Source organism: Ranitomeya imitator, chromosome 6 (assembly GCF_032444005.1).
Source record: "Ranitomeya imitator isolate aRanImi1 chromosome 6, aRanImi1.pri, whole genome shotgun sequence".
In the NCBI taxonomy this organism is placed as follows: Eukaryota; Metazoa; Chordata; class Amphibia; order Anura; family Dendrobatidae; genus Ranitomeya; species Ranitomeya imitator.
This window is the reverse complement of record NC_091287.1, coordinates 377,231,385-377,257,861: the sequence shown is the minus strand read 5'-3', so window position 1 is coordinate 377,257,861 and position 26,477 is coordinate 377,231,385. Positions and strand designations below refer to the sequence as shown.

The window sequence follows — 26,477 nt, the reverse complement described above, 5'->3', positions numbered from 1 at the left end:
ATGTAATAACTCCATGTCCTGGTTGCTGCTATGTAATAACTCCATCTACTGGCTGCTGCTATGTAATAACTCCACGTACTGTCTGCTGCTATGTAGTAACCCCATGCTCTGGCTGCAGCTATGTAATAACTTCATGTCCTGGCTGCTGATATGTAATAACTCCATGTCCTGGCTGCTGCTATGTAATAACTCCATGTCCTGGCTGCTGATATGTAATAACTCCATGTCCTGGCTGCTGCTATGTAATAACTCCATGTCCTGGCTGCTGCTATGTAATAACTCCATGTCCTAGCTGCTGCTATGCGATAACTCCATGTCCTGGCTGCTGCTATGTAATAACTCCATGTCCTGGCTGCTGCTATGGAGTTCATGTCCTTGCTTCTGCTATGTAATAATTCCATGTCCTGGCTGCTGCTATGTAATAACTCCATGTCCTGGCTGCTGCTATGTAATAACTCCATGTCCTGGCTGCTGCTATGTAATAACTCCATGTCCTGGCTGCTGCTATGTAATAAGTCCATGTCCTGGCTCCTGCTATGTAATAACGCCATGTCCTGGCTGCTGCTATGTAATAACTCCATGTCCTGGCTGCTGCTATGTAATAACTCCATGTCCTGGCTGCTGCTATGTAATAACTCCATGTCCTGGCTGCTGCTATGTAATAAGTCCATGTCCTGGCTGCTGCTATATAATAACCCCATGTCCTGGCTGCTGCTACATAATAACTCCATGTACTGGCTGCTGCTATGTAATAACTCAGTATATCTGCGGTGAAAAGCTGACAAAGGTTGGATCAGTTGACTTCCCTCTATGGAAAAGGCTCTGCCCAAATCCCCACCCATTGTGCCTCCAGGGCCACTGCCTGTCAGCCCCGGCCCATGTAGGCAGTCTCCGGGCAGTGTGAGTGCAGGCTGCAGGCACAGAGGCTCAGTCATCCACAGCACGGCAGAGTAACGGGAGCGACACCGACCATGAGGGAGATCGTACACATCCAGGCCGGCCAGTGCGGCAACCAGATCGGGACCAAGGTAATTACTACTGACCCTAGCGGTCATGTGACAGTGTGAAAGAATCCGCGGGACAAGTCCTACACTGTCACAATAGTCTCCTCTGCCGATTAGATCGTTCAATTAATATCGTCCAAGTGGCTCTCCATTGTCTGCAGTGATGAATGGGCGCACGGTCAGCGCCTTATGAGGCAGAGAACTTTTGCACTGGTCTGGGTGTGTCTGACAGCACAAACTCCATTTCATTGCCTAAAAAGTGTTTCCCTTTCCCGATGCAGAATGATGGAAATGAGCTTCGTCATCACGGAGCAGACAGTGTGTGAATCAGCGGATTGTATGGGATGAGTCACTGGATGATGGGAGTAGGAATAGAAGTAGTATGTCAGACTGTATGAGATACATCACTGGATGATGGGAGTAGGAATAGAAGAAGCATGTCAGACTGTGAGATACATCACTGGATGATGGGAGTAGGAATAGAAGTAGTATGTCAGACTGTGAGATACATCACTGGATGATGGGAGTAGGAATAGAAGAAGTATGTCAGACTGTGAGATGCATCACTGGATGATGGGAGTAGGAATAGAAGTAGTATGTCAGACTGTATGAGATACATCACTGGATGATGGGAGTAGGAATAGAAGAAGTATGTCAGACTGTATGAGATACATCACTGGATGATGGGAGTAGGAATAGAAGTAGTATGTCAGACTGTATGAGATACATCACTGGATGATGGGAGTAGGAATAGAAGAAGCATGTCAGACTGTGAGATACATCACTGGATGATGGGAGTAGGAATAGAAGTAGTATGTCAGACTGTGAGATACATCACTGGATGATGGGAGTAGGAATAGAAGAAGTATGTCAGACTGTGAGATGCATCACTGGATGATGGGAGTAGGAATAGAAGTAGTATGTCAGACTGTATGAGATACATCACTGGATGATGGGAGTAGGAATAGAAGAAGTATGTCAGACTGTATGAGATACATCACTGGATGATGGGAGTAGGAATAGAAGTAGTATGTCAGACTGTATGAGATACATCACTGGATGATGGGAGTAGGAATAGAAGAAGCATGTCAGACTGTGAGATACATCACTGGATGATGGGAGTAGGAATAGAAGTAGTATGTCAGACTGTGAGATACATCACTGGATGATGGGAGTAGGAATAGAAGAAGTATGTCAGACTGTGAGATGCATCACTGGATGATGGGAGTAGGAATAGAAGTAGTATGTCAGACTGTATGAGATACATCACTGGATGATGGGAGTAGGAATAGAAGAAGTATGTCAGACTGTATGAGATACATCACTGGATGATGGGAGTAGGAATAGAAGTAGTATGTCAGACTGTATGAGATACATCACTGGATGATGGGAGTAGGAATAGAAGTAGTATGTCAGACTGTATGAGATACATCACTGGATGATGGGAGTAGGAATAGAAGTAGTATGTCAGACTGTGAGATACATCACTGGATGATGGGAGTAGGAATAGAAGAAGTATGTCAGACTGTGAGATACATCACTGGATGATGGGAGTAGGAATAGAAGAAGCATGTCAGACTGTGAGATACATCACTGGATGATGGGAGTAGGAATAGAAGTAGTATGTCAGACTGTGAGATACATCACTGGATGATGGGAGTAGGAATAGAAGAAGTATGTCAGACTGTGAGATACATCACTGGATGATGGGAGTAGGAATAGAAGTAGTATGTCAGACTCTATGAGATACATCACTGGATGATGGGAGTATGAATAGAAGTAGTATGTCAGACTGTATGAGATACATCACTGGATGATGGGAGTAGGAATAGAAGTAGTATGTCAGACTGTGAGATACATCACTGGATGATGGGAGTAGGAATAGAAGTAGTATGTCAGACTGTGAGATACATCACTGGATGATGGGAGTAGGAATAGAAGTAGTTTGTCAGACTGTATAAGATACATCACTGGATGGTGGGAGTAGGAATAGAAGTAGTTTGTCAGACTGTATAAGATACATCACTGGATGGTGGGAGTAGGAATAGAAGTAGTATGTCAGACTGGATGATGGGAGTAGGATTAGAAGTAGTATTTCAGACTGTATGAGATAAAGCACTGGATGATGGGAGTAGGAATAGAAGTAGTATGTCAGACTGTATGAGATACATCACTGGATGATGGGAGTAGGAATAGAAGTAGTATGTCAGACTGTATGAGATACATCACTGGATGATGGGAGTAGGAATTGAAGTAGTATGTCAGACTATAACATAACATGTAGCGTTTCGGGGTCCGGCCTCTGTCTGACCAGCTGTAGTTGCTGCTCTGCTTTTGGAAACTTTGGTAAAAAATATAAAGAAGTGATTTCTTTTCTCCATGCCTTTTTGTTGTGTTTCTCCACTATAAGCCCCTTTTGGTCCTCGGAGCCAAGGTTCTTAGTTGAAATACAGGGGTATCTGGGTGGGAACAGCCCATGGAGAATAATGGAGAATGTCTACACGTGCAGTCGTTGCTTTTTCTCTACAGACTGGGGGGAGTAGACTCCATTATAAGGAGCAGTGAGGGAATTAGCCCCCAGAATCAAATATTTATGGCAAAAAATAGCGCATGAAGTGCTCAGCTATCTCCGCCAGTCTCATAGACAATGAATGGTGAGGGGTATCTATGCTTCACCACCCTCCATCCAAACGGGACACTTTCTTTTCATGACCAGTGGCAGTCCCAGTTGTGGGTCCCTCAGCGATGAGACACTGAGATGTTTCAATTAAGGGTAGGCCCTTTGTAAAGTAGGCGACCATCTACTGGCGATTTCTGTCCTCTTCTGGGCATAGCTAAGAGAGGGGCAGAACAGGGGAGAAGGGTCCTTGTCTCCCATTACTCGGCTCTCAGTTTGCAGTGTTTTTGTGTTAAAGTGCAGACATTTGTGACTTTACCTCGTGTCACTTCTCTTTTGTAGAAGTTTCTCAGATTTAGAATAGTGCGGAGACTACAGAAATACTTCAGGGCAATTACCATCTGTGATATTCTTAGTTCCAGATAAGGAGAAGCAGAAGTTAGGGGTCATGTGAGGAAGACTGCAGGGGGATACACTGACAAAAAACCCCTATAGATACAGGCAGCACAGATTACAGTGAAGACCTCCAGGCTCCAGCTCACAGGGGGCGTCAGGCAAGGGGGCTTGTTTCAGGCAAATGGCTCTCTCATCCTCTTGGAATTCTGAAAAGCCCCCACAATCTAGCCTCTCCGCAGCAGGGAGTGTCATGGGTGCCTCTGTTATGCCAGGAATGCTGCCAGCTGCTGTGCACCCACATCACACTATCTGCCATGTCACAGCCATCACATTTGTTGTGGTGCTAGATATCACATTCATATAATGAGTAAGAGGAGTCCTAAAGTACCGGAGGGTAACAGGGCTCCATACGGGATACATTCTATTATTAATTAGATTAATAATCTTCAGAGTCATTTTATAAAGGGTCTGTGATATTATATACCATATTATATAGTGTGATATTATATACCATATTATATAGTGTGATATTATATACCATATTATATAGTGTGATATTATATACCATATTATATAGTGTGAGATTATATACCATCTACTATATAATTGTCTAAGGGCCACTTCCATCTGTCTGTCTGTCTTTCTGTCTGTCTTTGTCACAGATATTCATTGGTCGCGGCCTCTGTCTGTCCAATCAGCGACCGGCACAGTCCGGCGGAAAAATGGCCGCTCCTTCCTCCCCTCAGTCAGTGCCCGCTCCATACTCCCCTCCAGTCAGCCCTCACACAGGGTTAATGCCAGCGTTAATGGACCACAGTGTAACTCACTCCGTTACCGCCGATATTAACCCTGTGTGACCAAGTTTTTACTATTGATGATGCATATGCAGCATCAATAGTAAAAAGATCTAATGTTACAAATAATAATAATAAAAAAAAAAAGGTTATTCTCACCCTCCGCCGTCGCGTCCTCTCCTCGGCAGTGCAAGCGGCAGGTTCCGGTGGCAAGGATGGTATGCGAGAAGGACCTTCCATGACGTCACAGTCATGTGACAACGACGTCATCACAGGTCCTGCGCTCATACCAACCCTGGGACCGGAAGCTGCCGCGTGCACTGCACACAAGCGCCAGGACTACAAGGGGCCCTCGGATGGTGAGTATATGTTTATTTTTTATTTTAAGTCTTTTTAAACCTGTGACATACGTTGCTGGGAAATATACTACGTGACTGGCCAATATACTACGTGTCTGTGCTGTATACTACGTGTCTGTGCTGTATACTACATCACTGTGCAATATACTACGTTGCTGGGCAATATACTACGTGGCTGGGCAATATACTATGTGGCTGGGCAATATACTACGTCGCTGGGCAATATACTACGTGACTGGGCAATATACTAGGTGGCTGGGCAATATACTACGTGGCTGGGCAATATACTATGTGGCTGGGCGATATACTACGTCGCTGGGCAATATACTACGTGACTGGGCAATATACTAGGTGGCTGGGCAATATACTACGTGGCTGGGCAATATACTACATATACTACGTGACTGGGCAATATACTACGTGGCTGGGCAATATACTATGTGGCTGGGTGATATACTACGTCGCTGGGCAATATACTACGTGACTGGGCAATATACTAGGTGGCTGGGCAATATACTATGTGGCTGGGCGATATACTACGTCGCTGGGCAATATACTAGGTGACTGGGCAATATACTAGGTGGCTGGGCAATATACTACATGGCTGGGCAATATACTACGTGGACATGCATATTCTAGAAAACCCAATGCGTTAGAATTGGGCCACCATCTAGTATTATATAGTATGATATTATATACCATATTATATAGTGTGATATTATATACCATATTACATAGTGTGATATTATATACCATATTATATAGTGTGAAATTATATAATATATTATATAGTGTGATATTATATACCTTATTATATAGTGTGATATTATATACCATATTATATAGTGTGATATTATATACCATATTATATAGTGTGATATTATACAGTGTGATATCATATAACCTTATTATATAGTGTGATATTATCTAGCATATTATATAGTGTCATATTACATATTACATTATATAGTGTCATATTACATATTATATACTGTCTTCTGCAGGGGTGGACACATATATAAGGGGTCCACTGTGCAAGCACAGTATATAGGCCCTTTTCAACCATTATGCACCTGGTTATGTGTCTGTGACACAGGCCGCTTGCAGCTTTGGTGGTAGATGTGGCCCCCTTACACCTTTAGGCCCCTGTGCGGATGCATTGGTTGCACCAATGTTATTTCCACTCCTGATCTTTCGACCTAATGCAAGTTATGTAAAAAAAATAATGTTTAGAACAAACATGTTGCCAACGATGACAAGTCAAAGTACAGTGAGTAGCCATCACTATGTCCTGAGTTACATTACTGCACTTCTTGGTAATATCCTAATTCCTTTACACATAACTCTGGAGATTAGGTTAGTTACTTATGGATTATCCAGCAGGTGAGCAATGGAAGATGGTGGAGATCCTGCACTATTACAACTTCCCACTGGTCATCATGAATGGCAGTGATGGCCTGAGAATACTAGGCCAATAGACTCATGTGACTATATTAGTATTTTTCTGGAAATGGCGCTGTGCGATATCTGTAGTTGTCAGATGCCAATCACATTTCTTGCTGGGCTGCTAAAATGTTCAAAAACCAGATAAAAAGTGGCAAAAATATTGCTAAATCAAAAACTTACTGTATTGAATGTTCTCTGAATGTACCAAAAACAGGCTGTCAGCGAGCTCATTGACGCGCTTCGACCACTCAGCGTTGTACAATTAAAGACCACTGAGCGGTTGGAACGTGTCAATGAATTTGCCACTATCCTATTTTTTGCATATTTTAAATGAAGATTCAATGAAGTAAGTTTTTATTATCATTATTTTTGCCACTTTTTCTGATCTTTTATTATTATTTTACTGGAGACTGTCTACACTACAAAATTGTATCATTTTCCCACTAAAGTCTCCCTATTCACCCTGTTGGTTCTAGAATATGGTTACTGGCCAGGAAATTTGCTGTGGGCAGAGAAATGCCTTCCTCCCCAATTATAACATTATCTCAGGTCTCTTTAGTTTGTGACTTTCTTTTTATTAGCCTTTTTAGTTGTAGCATTTGAACATCTTTCATCGTAATCCTACGGTGCCAATAAGATCGCTGCTGATCTGTACGGCACAGGAGAAGAAATCGAATCTTACATTTTGTGAACAGTGAAAGAATTCAGGATATTTTTGTAGATAATTCTATGGAAAATTACATTAATAAGCATAAAAAAAAAATCTAAACTACTGGCGATTTGATTCCCTTTAAGTGTAGTGATCAGGGGTAGTAGTTAAGTTGCATTTATTTCTGAAAAAATTGGGGTGTCATCAGTATTTGTGCATACCTTTCTATTATACTTTCCCTCTGATTGTTCCTCTCCTAATTTTTGGCTTATAGATACTGATGTAAAACACTGACCAAACACTGACCGTGGCTTTTGGTGGCTCAGATTAAACACTGCATTAGCTGCTTCGATTTATCTCTTATGTATTGTCATTTTGGTATTTGTTTATGATAATATTTAAACAACTGATGAGATCATTGTAATGTTTGGTGCACTTATTGTTTGCTCTAACATGGATTCTTTGTTTCTCTCTTCTTTTTGTTCTTCTTTCCAAGTTCTGGGAGGTGATCAGTGACGAGCATGGCATCGATCCAGCAGGAGGCTACGTCGGTGATTCAGCCCTGCAGCTTGAGAGGATTAACGTGTACTACAATGAATCGTCCTGTGAGTGTGTCACCGACAGCAGCAGGCATAGCCCGGATGTGGCCTGGACCCTTACCTCCCCTATGACCTTCTATATCCCCCAGAAGTGGCCATTTACCACTAAACACCACACTGGATAGTAACAGAACACACACAGTACCGGCCATGCCGATCACGACAGCTGCCACATTATGTGACACATGGTCAGATATATTTCCCAACCAATGGAACAGATTTTTAGTGAGTGGAAGGTCCATGCAGAAGAATAACTACTGAGATCTCTCCTTAATTAACACAGTTTTCTATAAACCCAACCAAATAGTTGCCATGTATTACACTATTGACAGAATCCAATTTTTTAAAATCATTTTTACAATCAATATACGGTATATAGGACAGCCTGACTGTTTGTCCTGAGGGACAAATCGTAGTGATGATGAGACCGCATGAAGTTTCAGCACCGTAAGGATGGACGAACACCAAATGTGGGATGACCCCTTTTCTCATACAAAATCCAAAAGAATTAAGGTGGTGATCGTATCCAGTAGTGATCGCCCAGCTTCATTACGTCATCACCCATCCAGAAACAGGAAGATGAAGGCCCAGATCTATACTAGGGGTTTGTTTCCGTAGCAAGACGATCATTACTGGATGCTGAAGCCACTTCTCTTCCTTGGATTGTGCCTGATAGACAGTCTGCGGCTAGGATGTCCGAGAGTAGATTATTCCCCACTTCTAATCCTTACACATACACGGTCATCTGAGCAAATGTGCTTGTGGGATGCCAGCTATCCCATGTGTATGGCTAGCTTTACGCTGCATTGCCCAACCTGTCCTGATTGACTTCTTACATTTTCTTCAGAATGGACTTTCTTACAATTGCCTTATTCCTTTTAAAGGGAATCTATCCGTGTGATTTAGCGCCCAAAACTATATAGATGTCTGGTCTTTCAGAGACGAGTCCACCAATACCCGTTATATGGCCAGTCTGATCTTCTGTTACAGATAAATCAAGATTTGAATTGATATGCAAATGAAGCTGAAGATCTGAAGCCTCTGTCACTCCAGCTCTATTCTATTCTCAGCGCCGCCACCTCGTGCTTGACTGAAGGCTTCTTTGCCTGAAATCACAAACAATAAAGGCTGTTAGTCATGCAGGAGGAGGTGGCACTGGCGGGGAACAGATCTGGAGTGACAGAGGCTTATAGCTCTACAGCCTCATTTGCATATCAATTCAACCACTGATGGACTGACCATGTGAAGGTATTTCTAGACAACGAACACTGCATTTCCAGCCTTCACGGTTATCCAGCAATTTGGAAATAACACTCACTTCCTGGTGCTTCCAAACCTCCAATAAAATCCAATTGTAATTTCTGGGAATGAAAGTTCAGAAACATCAATGTTAAACAATATAATTCTCCCAGACACTTACGTATGGCACCCATATAGTGTTTGCACGAAAATGACTGAATATCAGATCAAGTGTTAGTTACATCACATAGTAAAAAATGATCAGACTTCTGAACAAAAGAGAGCCCCCCGACCCTTCCCCATAAATAATGTAGATGACAATAGGAGTCATGATTGCCGATAATCGCAATATTAAAATTTAACCATATCACACTGGCATTGGTCTTGGAAGGTGAGATGTTTGGGTGGGATTTCCTAGAGCTGAGCCACTTTAGCAGCTCAGGGACCCAAGAGATAAGGGGGCCACATCTACCTCAAGAGCAGGTGGAATTGTGCAATATGGTGAGACTGCATAGGGCCCGTATACTATACTGGCACAGGGGTCCTCTACTGTCTGTGGCAGCCACAGGGACTGTGAGTCGCCCATGGTATTCTCACCGAATAGTGGCTCCACAGCTCCAATCTTTTTCAGCCTTATGGTCGTAGGTAGATATTGAATCACTATTGAAGCGCGTAGATGCCACCAAACAACTTTCATGTCTTGGTTTTTTGACCAATGAAAATGACAGGAGGAGGCAAGTGAGCTACTTTCCACTTGAAGTTTGGCCGATTGTAGAGGTCATACAGGGTGGAGCGCGGTAATTTGCTGATTTGGGAATGAAATAAAAAAATTATGATCATTAGAAAAATTTATTTTATATTTTAATTATACTGAACAGTAATGGAATTTTTAAATTACATGGTTTTAAATAGTGTATCTGGCAAATGTCGACCTTCGCTATCCACACACTGCTGCATACGTTTTCTGAAGTTTTCATGAACTCTAACAAGCATGTCCACTGGTATTCTGCCAATTTCAGCTTCAATATTGTTCCTTAGGTCTTCCAAGCTGTTGGGACGGTTGATAAACACCTTAGACTTCAGGTAACCCCAAAGGAAAAAATCGCATGGGGCTAAATCTGGTGAGCGTGCTGGCCAGTTCACATCTCCCCTCAAAGAGATAAGCCGTCCAGGAAACATTTGCCTCAAACAATTCATGGTAACCCTCGCTGTGTGTGCAGTGGCACCATCCTGTTGGAACCATGTATCCTCTAGTTCCATTGCCTCAAGAGCCGGCTGAAAATAATCCTGTATCATAGACAAGTACCGTTCGGAGTTCACAGTTATGGCACGACCATTATCCTGAAAAAAGTAAGGACCAATGATGCCTACTCGTGATATGGCGCACCACACAGAGATTTTGGAGATTGCAGTACTGCTGCTCTAACTCTCTCGATGTTTTGTGGTGTTGTAATCCTTCTCTCAGGTCCCCTTCGTACACATGACACATTCCCTGCTGTTCTGAATGCATTCACCCAATTTACAATTGATTGCCGTCCAGGAACACGTCCGCGTGGAGGAACAGCGAATTGTAAACGAAAAGCACGCTGCACTGCAATGATCGAGTGGGCATTTGAAAAATACGCTTCAACACAAAATGACCTCTCCTCACGTGTCCACTGCATGATGGCAACTGAAAGGCAGAGGAATACAAATCTCCCATCAGCCACTGTAAGCCACACCCACTCTCCCCTCTCTTCGACCGACAGTGCCGCCACAGCATGCAGTGCAAAAAAGCAAATTACCGCGCTCCACCCTGTACTATGTGCACAGACAGATACTGATGTCATAAAATAGTTGTATGTCGTAGCCTGAGAGGTGAAAGCCCGGACTTTACCCATGCTGTACCCCCACCAGCCTTACAAGACCAGGGGTCTACTCTTCTGCTAAAATCCCAGAGCTGCTGTGTGCTCACAGCGCGATAACATTGCGTATATTGCCGATTCTCCATATATACAGTCTGTACAGTGTCCTCGGATATGCAGAGCTTCTCGCAGCATCCATCATTCCTGCCGAGCATAATGCGGCTATGAAAGCTGTTTACACATGGAATAACGGTCATTCAGGCTGCGAGCTGCAATAATTCCTTTATAGGATGAATTTTCAAAAAATGCTCCGACTCTTGTACTTGTCTCCAAGTGAATAGAGTTCCACTCAGCAATATTTAGGTTGGCTTCCGTCCCGCTGGCCCAGCACTGAGCTCTGCTGTCTTGGCACATTCCCCGCTCTCCTCTGCTCTATGTGGAGCACTCGGCTCTGAATTCTCCAGTTACACAGTTCTGACCTGTGCATTACACACCTCAGTGCCATCATACATGTTGGCAAAATGACCAAAATTATTATAATACAGTTCCAGTTTATTCCAAAATAATGGAATAAAGAAGCAGAAGTGACATTCCTGCTAATAACAATGCAATGAAGCCTTGCCGCTGTTGTAATGGTGCTAGAGGTACTTGTGTAACACATAGCTATGTAAGCTATATAAGTCCAGCTTATCTATTAGCCGATCCCTGGAGGGTGCACATTCTATAGGAAGAGAGGTGGAAGTCCTGGGCAGATACCTCGCGCCGTGGCTTATCTTCCCTGAGGACACAAGGAAATGGTATGGTGAAATTCAAAAGTCCAACCTTTTCTCCCCCAGAAATTGCCATTGAAAGCAGTGCCAGATTAAACCCAGTGGAGGTCCCTAGGCAAACAAAATCTTGGGGCCACTCCGGAAAATTATTTCCTAATGTTTTTAAATTTACCAACAATTTTAGGACACCTTAAATTATATTGAAAAGATTAAAAACTAAGATAATTAAACTTCATTATAACCCAGAAAAGGTAATTAACGTCGAACTCTGTGTTCCCGAAGCTTCTGCTCATGAATGTTCTATTATCATAGAATTATAGAATATTAGAGATGATCATTGTGTCCAATCCCCTTCTCAATGGAGGATTCACTAAACCATCTCAGATAGATGACTGTCCAGCCTCTATTTGAAGACTATGATTTAGAGTTGTTGAAAACCTCCGGCCAATTACCTCTCATCCATTCCCACTCTGGGCAATCCCACAGTTAATGACTCTCCTAAACTACTCATGAATAAGATCTTACTCAACAACAGCTGAACCATCATTTCACTGCCGCTTCTTGTTATGTTCACATCAAAGCTCTGTTGCTCCAGCTGACAACCAATGTCAGCCAGTTGGGTCAGCACTCCGATTGTAAATTGCTTTCAATAACAAATCAGTACTATTTTTGACGAGTGGTGGCCAAAAGACGCAAGACCATAGGTCGTTGCCAAAAGGTGCGGGGCCCATAGGTCATTGCCAAAAGATGATAGACGCAGAGGTCGTTGCCCAAAGAAGAGGGACCCAGAGGTCGTTGCCCAAAGATGAGGGACTCATAGGTCGTTTCCCAAAGAAGCGGGACCAAGAGGTCGTTGCCAAAAGATGCGCGACCCAGCGGTCGTTGCCCAAAGATGAGGGACCCATAGATCGTTGCCCAAAGATGCGGGACCCATAGGCCGTTGCCCAAAGATGCGCGACCAGCGGTCGTTGCCCAAAGATGAGGGACCCATAGGTCGTTGCCCAAAGATGTGGGACCTAGAGGTCGTTGCCTACTGTGTATAATTTGTTATCCGGCACTGATTGTAAGAAGAGTTGGGACAACAACCGTACACATTACCAGTTCTATCAAACTCTGGTTTGGGAAACATCATTAATTTTTGTGTATTATCGGAATTATTTTTGTTATTACATTACAGATTATTGTGATTATTCTCGTTTTACAGATCACAGTGAATTTTGCTAGTATGGTCAGTAATATTCTGACCTGCGGACCCATATTATTATTAGATTTCCAATTTGTCCATAAATAGTTTTGGCTGTCCATGTGTCACGATATGTACTAACCCAGCAGGGAGTCGGTCAGCAGATGGCACAACGCACACAGCAGGATGGTAAAGGGGAGAGGAAGGCCCTACCAATAGGGAATGAGGGATGGACACCTCCTGAGCTCCAACCTGAGCCTGTCCCTGCACTCCCCTAACGCTCTAAGCGGGTCCTTCCCCCTGCCGCCTTCAGGAACTTCGTCCCTCACTGTCACCTTGCATTGCCCTGGCTAGGGCACTGGCTGGCAAGGGCGCTAGCCTCACCACTGCAGATGGTACAACACAGGGGACAGTGACAAATACAAGACAGACGAGGTAAAAAAAAACAAAACACCAAACTTAGCTTAACAACGTTCTCTACTGCAAAGCACCACACGACAGAAGAAAGGCACCCGGACCAACTCCATGAAACCAGCAGGTTCACCACTGCAGCCAAAGAGCTCTTTACCCCAGGCTTGGTCAAAATAGATTGCTCTATCACCGACAGTCAGCTGATGCATCAGGTGACTATCTAAAGGATGGTGGGAGTGGTCATCACCCACATCAGCTGACCTAGCAACTCTGCAATTGCAGTACACAGCCAGCAAGGGAAACTGACATTAACCCCTGCTGGCCTGAAAGGAAAAATCATAGTGGAACCGGAGCTGCCACGCATCCAAAAATGGATCGTGACACCATGATTTTTTTAAAGTTTTCGAGAAAAAAGAATATTGAGATTGGCACTCTGCTTAGTAGCACAGACATAATGAGTATCATCACCGAAATGTAAATGACAAATGCTTGGATAACTGCAGCATTTATCACTTACTGTCAAGGGCAGTTGTAAGGCTTTTAAAGGGAGATTTGAAGATATAACAATTATTTCCATTTTACCATCTTATCATGCATACATCACAATTTTTTCATACAGTGTTTTAATGGTTAGTGTATTCCTATTATGTCCCTGGTGGTCTAGAGTGTCTTAACATCTTTTCATAAAGGGCTGATATTGATACCAAAAATCCAGGATTGCTATGGGTTAATAATAATGATAATAATGCATAATTTAGTTTTATATAGTTTAGGATGGTGAAGGGGTTTACCATGGAAGGTCCAGACTAGAGGATGCCAATACAGCTATTATTTAAAGGGTTGCCCAGAAATACAAATGAATTGTCATCCTATATGCCTAATTATTTAATGCCATAATCTAATCTATTATCAAATATACTTTAATTTAAAATTCCGTTACTAGACTAACTACTATTCTTTTTTTTTTACAACTTCCTATTTGATGACACCTTGTTTGAGAATTCATGCTCAGATACTCAAAGTGTCATCAGGGAGCAGAGGCAGAGATGCTCCTGTCAGGGGCTGGGCTACTCCCTGCTCTGTCACTGTGTGATGTGCACAATGACAGTGCGCTCTGTCGCCAGCTCAGATCAGTACTAACGAGCTGTCAACAGAGTGTGTTGTCACAATAGCTGGCGTGCAGAGACCAGTGACGCCACTTGGTCTCTCCACGTCAGGTATTCTTACAACACGTACTGACAGTTTTTATTTAGGGCTAATTTTTAATGCTCTTTTCTAACGGGGCGTGGCTCACGGCATTCTCTGGGGACCTGTCTTTAGGCTGCTCTGCATTATTACCCTGTGAGCCACACTCGGTAACACCCATTAAAAATTAGCAGTGATTATAAAGGTTCATATCTATGGAACTGTATGGCAGATTAAAAAAAAAATAAAAATAATTAAATACTTAGGTGAAGAGGGGTTAAAAAGAATAAAGTCATTCCACTTTTGACCTGATAACAGGTCCTCTGTAAATGCAATCATAAATGTGTATACAGAACTCCCCCTAGTGGCGACAAAAATATTTCCATTTTACTCTATATTCACCTAAACTTCTTAGGGTACTGAGTACTAATTAACTTTGTCCATGAGCCCCACAGACAGGGTCTTCAATGGTTCTTAGTTTGCAGTATTATTTTTATTGAGACAAGAGGCATATTAAAAATATAGCTTTAGAGAATGCTTTACATGGGAAGACAATATATTGTGATAATGATGAGATATCGGAATATCACATTGACAGTGCTGAGGATTAATGCTTCTGGACGGCTTTACGCCTTATGCTTACATTAGGCTGTAGATACCACACAAATGGTAAGATCAGAGCAGTCTAGCATTTACCAGACACCGGTAATATATAAATGCTATTTCACCGCATTTCTCTGATCACACTCATCGTAAAAACATTTGCGGTATATTCACAGTAGACAGTACTTTTATCTGTGCAATATTTCATACATGTAAATGGTGCCAGCCTAAGATATACAGTCACTGCCATTATATACTCCATTACTGCCCTGCGAGTAAAACAGATCTGTTTACATGTGGTGGACGGGGAATGCTGGTATGCTTAAAATGTCAGCGTCAAGACTAAAAATGGACGTGTTTTTACTATCCCGGAGGCAGGCAGTGTGCTATATAGCACACACTGTATGTCATCACAATGAACTGACAATTCATAAAGCCTTGTAGCTTTGTAATGGGATATCAGATGAAACCGCTTGTAAAAAAAGAAATAAAAAAATATTTTATTTGGAATAGACATCTGGAGGTAGTAAATATGCGCTCACGAGACAATATATAGAGGTTCATATAGAGGTTCCCATCTCTTAAAGCGACAGTTAAGGTGCGCTTACACTACATGATCATGGTAGTTAAACAACTACCAGCCGATGATCGTTTACACAGGTCAACCCCACTTCCAGAGTACACACGATGATCATTCTGTACAGGCTGTCCTTGTTCTCGGCAGCACACAACAGTGTGCTGCTGAGAACAAGGTTTTTTAAGCAATCCTAAAAATCATTTCTTCCATAGAAGGAGCATTTTGCTTTTTAGTTGAGCAATTGTCAACCTGACTACAATGAATGATTATCGGGAAACCAGTGTTCCTACCTCGTTCATGATAACTGGCCAGTGTAAACGCAACTTTAGTGTAACAAAACCATTCATTTAAAGCACATTTCCATTAGATGACCATTGATTGGCTATATATTTGCAGATCAACCGTGTTTTATAGTTTGTTTAGAAAGGTAGACCACACTTCCGATGGGCACAGAACAATCATTAATTATTCTTTGCGTATAGACCATCAGTGTTCTTAGCAGCTCAAGTTCTGTTTACACAGGATGACGTACTGCTGATAACAATGATTTTTATGGAGCTTAAAACTAATTTCACCCAATAAGTGATCAGCAGCCTGTTAAAGGGAACCTGTCACCCCGTTTTTTCAAGAAGAGCTAAAAATAGCGTTAAATAGGGGCAGAGCTGGGCTTTACATTAGTGTATTTTGGAGCCTTTATTCCCCACCTATGCTGCCGAAATACCTTTGTAAAGTCGCCATTTTGGGCTGTCACTCACGCTGGTCAGGTCATATGGGCGTGGTGACAGCGCTGTTTCTCCCCCAGATCTCCGTTGGTGGCGTAGTGGTGTGCGCATGTCCAAGTGGCGAATCCACTGCGCAGCTTCAAGGAAAATAGCGCGATCTGCGCTATTCAGCCGTTTATCGGTGTGGCGTGGCAATCTTTGTGAGGCCGCGCATGCGCAGATGGTTCTTCTCGGCTTCCCGGGGCTTCAGGAAAATGGCCGCGGGATGCCGCGCGTGCGCAGATGGCGATCTCGACGGCCATTTTCCTGAAGCCAAGTTCGCATCTCGGCTGCAGGAAAATGGCCGCCGCGATCTCCATCTGCGCACGCGCGGCATCCCGCGGCCATTTTCCTGAAGCCCCAGGAAGCCGAGAAGAACCATCTGCGCACGCGCGGCCTCACAAAGATGGCCGCGCCCACCGATAAACTGCTGAATAGCGCAGATCGCGCTATTTTCCTTGAAGCTGCGCAGTGGATTCGCCACTTGGACATGCGCACACCACTACGCCACCAACGGAGATCTGAGGGAGAAACAGCGCTGTCACCACGCCCACCTGACCTGACCAGCGTGAGTGACAGCCCAAAACGGCGACTTTACAAAGGTATTTCGGCAGCATAGGTGGGGAAAAAAGGCTCCAAAATACACTAATGTAAAGCCCAGCTCTGCCACTATTTAGCGCTATTTTTAGCTCTTCTTGAAAAAACGGGGTGACAGGTTCCCTTTAATCTAGAATGATGACTCAACAGCCAGTGTAATCACTTAGTGTAAATGCACTCTTAAAGGGGTTATCCTAGGTTATATTAATTTTTTACTTTGTGGCCTAAGAAATAACAGGCAGGTAGTTGCTAACTTCCTGCCTGTTCTGTCAAGCAGAGATCTCTGGCAGCACAGAGCGGTCACCGGTGCCAATTCTGCGTCTTACGCTGACGTCATGTTGACACTGCAGTGGCTTTTCTTCCACTCTGCTCTGTTGACAGGGCATGACTGCCGATGTTATGCTGATTGACAGCCGCCTCCCTGTTGCCTAACTATAGGCTATCGATCAGCATGACATCGGTAGTCACACCCTGTCCATAGAGCAGCCCGAAAGAAGAAGAGCTGTTCTATTGATGTTGAGCAGTTGAATTGCTGGCAAGAGTAATCAATGACCACTCTGAGCCAACTCTGGAAAGAACAGGTTAGTTTTTTGGCTCATAATAAACAAAATAATGCAGACCTGGACAACCCCTCTAAGGTGTATTTACACTGCCAGATTATTGTGAACCCAAGGACGTGCATTCATGATAATCTTATAGTCAAAACACATTTGTTGATCACTTGACAAATGAGCAAAATGCTCATCTTTCAGGTTAAATGATCTTTTGTGCTGCACAAAAGATCATTGTTCTCGGCAGCACATCGGCCTGTGTAAACAGTACTTATGCTGCTGAGAGTAATGGCAGCCTATGGGCCTAGGAAAAGAGGCCATTAAACATTAGGCCGATCAGGAAATAGGAAGCTGATAGGTGTCATTTAGTGCTCTAGGCTGGTGGTGATTTAATGCCTTAGGTCCGCAGTCATTTAGTACCCTAGGTCAGGGGTCATTTAGTGTCCTAGGTTGGCAGGCATTTAGGGTCTTAGGTCGGCGGTCACTTAATGCCCTAGGTTGGCAGGCATTTAGGGTCTTAGGTCGGCGGTCACTTAATGCCCTAGGTTGGCAGGCATTTAGGGTCTTAAATCGGCGGTCACTTAATGCCCTAGGTTGGCAGGCATTTAGGGCCTTAGGTCGGCGGTCACTTAATGCCCTAGGTTGGCAGGCATTTAGGGTCTTAGGTCGGCGGTCACTTAATGCCCTAGGTTGGCAGGCATTTAGGGCCTTAGGTCGGCGGTCACTTAATGCCCTAGGTTGGCAGGCATTTAGGGTCTTAGGTCGACGGTCACATAATGCCCTAGGTTGGCAGGCATTTAGGGTCTTAGGTCAGCTGTCATTTAGTGCCCTAGGTCGGCCCGTGTAAACAGAACCTTAGACAGAAGTGAACTCAACTAAGGACTTGTCCCATATTTTCTACACCAATGGATACAATCCAACATAAGATTAAAGGAAACATTTGAGAACAGTTGAATATAACGACAGCAGGAGTCCGCCGTTTTCCTGTCTCACTGAAACAATAGGTATTCTATGTAAGTGAAGAAAATGTCCAGCTTCACCGAATCCGTGAAAAAAAAGGTTTCTTCATTCACAAACTTCAGCACAAACCATAAGGGTGTGAATCTCAACGCGTTTCTGAAGACTAAGCTCCCTTAATCATGACAAGTACATGGACATCATATACGTTATATGTAAGTACATTGACGTCATATGCTGAAGTAGGCACATGTGTTTTGTCTAATATGGTTTTGAACTGATGCCAATTTAAAGACGTTTTCTGGTCATCTTTAAATGAAGCATGAATTATTGAAAAGTTGTGCCAAAAATACTTGATCTTGTCATCCTTTGCCATTTCCAAGATCTCGGTTTGCCGTCAGTGGATGGGAACATTCTCGTTTATAGTCTGGAGCTGATAATTACAGATCTATTCTTGCTCCAAACTAAATGGATATGATTTTATCCATTATAGACAATAATCTGTGAGCTGAACACATCAGACGCCACACAAAATTCTTATCGATCATGGTGTTACAGAATTTTCTTGCCAATTTTCTTGCAGAAACTGCATATTTATTGTCCATGTAATGCATTACAAATGGTGGCATCGATGGTAAAAGAAAAGCCTGCAGCATTAATTACCATTCCTGCCTCCTGCCACTTTTCTCTGCTCATTATTTCTGTAGCATTAAGACTGGTGTGTCAGAACTGCAATAATATTCAAAACCACGATATGATGCTAATGTGAACAGAGCCTAAGGATCTAATTGATAGTAATAAAGGAAATGCCAAAGTGATATTAAGAATTGCAACCTAATTGTGTTCTCCTATTGTCTCAACAGCCCAGAAATATGTGCCCAGAGCAGTACTAGTTGACTTGGAACCAGGTACCATGGATAGCGTTAGGTCTGGCCCATTTGGACAACTTTTTAGACCCGATAATTTTATTTTTGGTAAGTATTTATTTAACCCTTATCCGGCTGAATAGGTACAATTGTAACTATTCCGTTTTAAAATTGCAATAACTTTTTTTTGAAAAGACGTAGAGGGCTGAAATTTCGTGACATCTCTACATTTTTGGTCCAGAATATATTGGCCAAATTTCAATAAAATATCTCCACCCGCTTCCGAGATAAGGGGTCGAGATCTTTTTGCATCCATAACAAGCTGCATAGGTACAAATGTACCTCATATATTTTGAATGAAGATAATGCAAGGGAAAAAGCATAAATTTTTTTTTAATGATAATGCTATTTAACTATTATAAACAAGTAAAAAACTGTTCATTTACATTATAAAAGAAAATGTAAGAAACTTTTTTTTATTGATTTTCTTTGCAAGTAATGCATGTTGGCTTTGCTACAGAGTGTTCATCGCAAATGGGTTTCACACAAACCACACAAGACTTTCTAGTCTTGCGTTGTTTTCGCCTCAGGTCTCTGCAGACATAGCAACTACCAACAACAGGGGAGGGTCCACGACTACCATGAGGTATTTTGGGGCCAGCTGCTGGCTGCGATGCTACCACAATGCATCGTCCAAGCACCATTTCTACTGCACCTCGAAGAAAATGGTTTCTCATTATCATTTTGTTTGTACTACGATCTTCAATTGCAATCATACACAGCTGATTTGCGAGATCTTTCAGGAACTTTCTTCGTTGATCCATTGCCCTGAAGCTTGGATTGTGTTCTCTGTAGATGATGTAGGATGCTAACCCACTGACATCAATCATATTGTAGAAAAATGCCAAAGTCCAACGTGATGTTCGTCGTTTCACAGTGTACTCTCCCAACATTTTATCCATAACATCAACGCCACCTTTTGTTATGTTGTAGTATTTTATTATCTCTGGCTTGGCTGCTAGTGTCTCTTCAACTTCTCCCGTCATGTGCATAGATGATAGAAGCACGACTGATTTGTTCTTCTTTGGTACATATGAACAGACTGTTGCATCATGATTGTAGGCAAAATTTGTCGAGTATACAGGCCTTTCTTTGGCAGGCTGCATGTTGTTAGGTAGGAACCTTTTTTTTTTTCTCACTGTACCAACTAGTGTCATGTTCCAGGAGTTCAATACCTTAGCTAGTTCCATGGTTGTAAAGAAGTTATCGGTGGTGACATTTCTTCCAGAGCCTTTATACGAGCTCACTAGGTCCAATACTGTTCGTTCTCCAATGTTTACTTGTCGAGGACCATCAGTTGGTTTCCCAGTGTAGAGCTGACCTTGTAAAGGGTAGGCATTTGATGAGTCACAAGCCCAGAAAATCTTTATGCCATATTTAGCTGGTTTTGAAGGTATATACTGGGTAAATTTAGTATGACCTCTAAATGGAAATAATTGCTCGTCGACGGTGATACAATGATATGGCTTGTAGGCTCTCTCCAGATTACTGTTCAGCATTGTCCAGATGTCCCGTATTGGTGCAGCTTTATCTGTTTGCACACGTTCTGCACGTGTATTTTCGTTGTCAAACCTGATAAATCTGAGTATCATCTTGAAGCGGTCACGAGACATGGCTGCACGTATAAGAGGCAGAGCAGCAACATTCCACATTTCCTCCAGATTCTCTTTGTTGGCTCTGTGCACACCAGCAGCAATCAGTATGCCCAAAAATGCATGAAGTTCAGTTTCAGTAAATTGCTTGAATGTTTTTTGTGGTGGCCGTTTGGAAGAATCAGGAAAACGTTGTACCAGTTCGTTGTTGTAAGCATCACAAACTCTCTTGGCCTTTCGATTCGTTTCCCGTAATATGATGTCACACATCTCGGGAGTCATGATGGACTTGAATAGCTCTTTTGCTGTATATAGGTTGCTGATTGCTGCAGGGCCACCTCTTTGTCGTAGGACATTACGAGATTTTGTTTGTGCATTTGGCAGTGGATTACTGCACCATTGAGTTTCATCCTTAGCAGTCCAAATGTCGCCTGCACTTTGAGGCACAGAATCATCCGCAACACTTTCGTCTGATTCGTATTCATTTTCATGCTCTATGACCATTTCTTGTTCAATGTCTGAATCTTCTTCAGTAACATCCACTTGTGGTACATAGTTTTCATCATCAGATGGAACATATGGTTCATCCTCATGCTCAGAATCAGATTCTTCTAGCATTCGCATTATTTCGTCAGACGTAAATCTGTAAATATGAAAAAATGTAAAATAAATAATTTTCCGAAATACTACATTATTGGCTTTTCACAAAATTATACTAACCTGCAAACACGTTTTCTTGGATTATGGCGGAAACTAGATCCAGCATTACTATCACTCATGATGACTTGCTAGATGAATTTTGGCTTCGTATTTTGTGCTGAATATAAATAAAACATCGTAAAACAATATGTAGATACTAATTATTATCCATTTTTCGTATAAAAATTATACCTATAGTGATAAGTTTCATACAAAATATATGTAAGCCAAGTCCAGGCTGAAAGACAATTTGACTGTTCTGTCCCCACATAATGAGAATAAAGGTATAACTGGCTGTTAGATGCTGTGAGACTTTCCTACCTTCGTTTCCAAGAAATTGAAGACTTCACAAGCCTAGAAATGTGTGCTCACAGCAATGAGATGAACAGCAAAATGGCTAATGAGAGGAGGGAGGCAGGAAGACAAGTAGAAGCCACTCCCAGTTTGAATTAACTTAATTGACAGCAACATAAGTGACCAGTAACAACACTGAACAATAGATATCAGCATAACATTTGTAGCTGAATGAACTTTAGTTTCTGAAACCAAGTAAAGTCTTCCCACAGTGGAGGTATATGTGAAGGTACAATTGTACCTATGCAGCCTGTTAAGGTTGTAAAATTATGCAGCCTGACAAGGGTTAAAAGGTAGCTATACTTTCAAGTAACTACTTTTTTAGAATAAACCGTCTTGTTTGTATACATGAGGAACAACATTATATCTGGCCATTATATGTATCCTGAATTCCAACACAAAAGACTGAGCAAACAGGAGGAAAATATTAAAGAGACACACTCAAACTAATCTACCAACCACCATCTGAAAACTAACAGTTTATTAAATATACTTAAAGATTTAAATACAAAAGACATACATATACCAAAACAGAATGTTCCTAGAAGTGGCACCGGTAACATGTACAAAGTGAGAGATGTAAAGTAACACGACAGATTCCAAATAGGTCAAAGAGCCTCATCTATGTAATAATTCAAGTCAACTAACAAGTGTCATGACTAGTACTAAATAGTTTTGTGAAAAAATGCATAAGGTAAGTACTGACGCACAAGATGGTATGTCAGTGAAAAAGGGGGGGTTCTTGTACATGCGTCGTGGGTCCACCAGCCCCAACGCGCGTTTCACGCAGAGGCTTCGTCAGGCCTCTGTGTGCACTCCTCACTCCTCCACCCTTCCCTCCCCTTACAGTAGGAGATGAAATCTGATACCTCACAGTACTGGCAGTCCAATACGGAGCGGTTTGATTTTTTTTATTTTTTAAAGTGGATGGCAAGTTAAGGAGGCGGGGAGGGAGGAAAAATTGCTCATAAATGGAGAATGATATACATTCTATTGATTTCTGCAAAGTTTGTAGGAAGTACAGTTTCTATTTAATTTTAAAATGTGCAATATTCAACTTCTTACGATTCATCCATTAACCAACTTTCATAACATTAACAAAAATTTGGAGAAAAAAAAAAACACTAGGGGACTTGTTTGATGTATGATTATGTATTATGTGGCTTTATGTCATTAGTTATCAAAGTAAAATTTACTTTTCTATTCTCCACGTCATCAGTTCTTTTCTGAAACACTATGCTTTGGTTACAGGACAAACTGGAGCAGGGAATAACTGGGCCAAAGGACATTATACAGAAGGTGCAGAGCTGGTGGATTCGGTCCTGGATATTGTCAGAAAGGAATGTGAACATTGTGACTGTCTGCAAGGATTTCAGCTTACGCATTCTCTTGGAGGAGGAACGGGCTCTGGCATGGGCACACTACTCATCAGCAAGATAAGGGAAGAATATCCAGACAGAATAATGAATACATTCAGTGTCATGCCCTCACCCAAAGTTTCAGACACAGTTGTGGAGCCATATAATGCCACCTTGTCAGTCCATCAACTGGTTGAAAACACAGATGAAACATACTGTATTGACAATGAAGCCTTGTATGACATTTGCTTCCGTACACTGAAGCTAACTACACCCACATATGGCGATCTGAATCATCTAGTGTCCGCCACAATGAGTGGAGTAACCACTTCACTACGATTCCCAGGTCAGCTCAATGCAGATCTTCGAAAGCTAGCTGTGAACATGGTCCCATTCCCACGTCTTCATTTCTTCATGCCTGGATTTGCGCCACTAACTGCTAGAGGAAGCCAACAATATCGAGCACTCACTGTACCGGAACTTACCCAGCAGATGTTTGATGCCAAGAACATGATGGCAGCTTGCGATCCACGGCATGGTAGATACCTAACTGTGGCTACAGTCTTCAGAGGGCCAATGTCCATGAAGGAAGTGGATGAGCAGATGCTTGCAGTCCAAAACAAAAACAGCAGTTACTTTGTAGAATGGATTCCCAACAATGTCAAGGTGGCAGTGTGTGACATTGCACCTAGAGGCCTCAAAATGGCTTCCACATTCATCGGGAACAGCACAGCAATTCAAGAATTATTTAAGAGAATCTCGGAACAGTTTTCTGCCATGTTTAGAAGGAAGGCTTTCCTACATTGGTTTACTGGGGAAGGTATGGATGAGATGGAATTCACAGAGGCAGAGAGCAACATGAATGACCTAGTATCAGAGTATCAACAGTATCAGGAAGCTACTGCCAATGATGGAGAGGAAGCTTTTGAAGAAGATGAGGAAGAAATCCATGAATAAAACAAAAAAAAAAAATCATTTTTTTATTTTATTGAATCCAGCAATAAATATATGTCTAGTTTCCATGTGCTGTGAAGGCGAGTGTGGAGAGCCACTTATTTGAATGGACAAGGTCGTACAATCGGGCCAATGTCGGGATAAGATTTGGTATTGTGCTTTAATGGTCTAAAAAAAAAAAAGTCTGCATAGGTTTCCTCAGCTTCTGCATTTTAATACAAAGTATTGTACTTTGCCAAAGTGATCTGGTTTAATAATAAAAAAAAAAAATAATCCCAGCAATTCAGGTGTGAATTCTGATTTAAATCCACATTAAGAAGCTTAAATGCCTCCGGTCAACCATGGAAACAGTTTACATTTTGTGCTTTTAATGTCTACACATTAAATATGCGGCTTTGATTTACCAACCTTTCAAGAATCAATATTACAAATATACATACAAAACATTGTAACATGTCATATGCAGAGAAACTTTAAAAAAAATATGTTTTCATAATCACATGAGCCACTACTTCTTCCCCTGATCTCATCATTCACTCACTTCATCTTGATCATCGACAGAGTCTTTTCACAGTGAAAGAACAGATATAGAAACAAGCTACTGCAGCTTTTTAGTGTTAGCCTATCCCAGAGCTGGAGTAACAGCTACATTGCTTAGTACTAGTACATAATGTCCTCCATGCTGTTGCTGCTTTTGTCGAGTGCTACTTAAGAAAGGAGCAGGTATCCCTCTGTCTCTCTGCTGTGCATGTGAGACACCATAATAGCTAGCTTCAAGTCAACCCACTACCTCAGACAACTGAAAAGAGAAAGGGGTGAAACATAATAAAAACAAGCCCTCTAAAGTCCAGAAATAGTGTAACTTCTCACATACACACAACTGTTTGTACCTGCCCTTCAAGGTGACTTTTACAGAAACTTTAGTAAATGAAGACGCTGAATTGATTCGATTGTTACCACATCCACAAACATTTCTGTCATAATGGAACCTCCCAAGAGCAAGAGTTTTTGTATTTGGCTTTCTTATAGCACAATGATTCTTGTCTTAATGGTGCTCCAATCAATAAGTAAAAAACCTGCATTATTGTGAAAATGCATAATACATTCAAAATGCATAAGAAAGAGAAATAAACGATAGAATAATACTGAGGGAGTTGTTAACTACCTGTGTGCATCACTGCACATGGCATATACGGTACATTTAGTACATTGCTTATTTAGAGCCTACATCATTTTCAGCACTGAACGCAGATTTGGGATGGGTGCTGCTTTGCTCATTGCCAGCTCACAATTTTAAACACATGCACACTTTAGCGGTGTGAACCTCACCTCCGTGCCTTAAAATCCATTTCTAATGTAGCCTAAAGAAACACTACAAAGAAATAGTTGCCTGAGAATACAAAAAAGCTTTTCCTTTCAGCCAAAGTCAGAAACCCGGAAAGGAAAAAAGTAGATGAAGCAGCAGAAGATTGTTTGTCCTTATTTGAGAGCGTGACATTGTGCTGCTCAGTGCAGGCCACACTTGTCAAAGTGCAACAGTCCTATAGAAATCATACCCCCCTTCATTGTTTTTGTTATATTACAGGGAGTCTTCTATAAAGGGGGCAAAAAAGAAAATGACTATAGATACATATTCACTGTGCATTTATTTTCCAAGATAAAAAACTGCATCAATACATCCGCCATACTGTAATTTTTATATTTTATCTGAATGCATGAAATATTTATACAGCAGGAATTACATTCACATCTATGTACAAGCAAACCCACTCTTACAATTATTTTTTGGGATTCAATCATTGCTTTCTTCCTGTTGGGGCAATGTGGATAATCTATGGCACGGCCCCATCTGCAGAGAGTTCTTTCTGCATCAAGTACAATAAAAAATATCACCATTATGTCATACATGGCTATCATTTGATGAAGGTCATTTTTCCAGACTGAAGTCAGCTTATGAGTTATATTTGTCCACACAAGCAATGCAGACCTGAGAAATATGTGCCTTATGGTAATACAATGTCTGTAAAACCCTCACTTCATATCTCACATTAG

The 26,477-nt window shown here is 42.0% G+C and overlaps 1 protein-coding gene across 1 annotated transcript; it reads left to right on the top strand.

The window, feature by feature from the left end:
• Nucleotides 1-862: 862 nt before the first annotated feature.
• TUBB6 (tubulin beta 6 class V) lies at nucleotides 863-24,707 on the top strand. The gene is made up of 4 exons (XM_069731019.1): nucleotides 863-1,028; nucleotides 7,762-7,870; nucleotides 19,406-19,516; nucleotides 23,365-24,707. Exons 1-4 carry the CDS (start codon nucleotides 972-974, stop codon nucleotides 24,426-24,428), a joined length of 1,341 nt encoding a protein of 446 aa, XP_069587120.1. The 5' UTR covers nucleotides 863-971; the 3' UTR covers nucleotides 24,429-24,707.
• The last annotated feature ends 1,770 nt before the right edge of the window (nucleotides 24,708-26,477 follow it).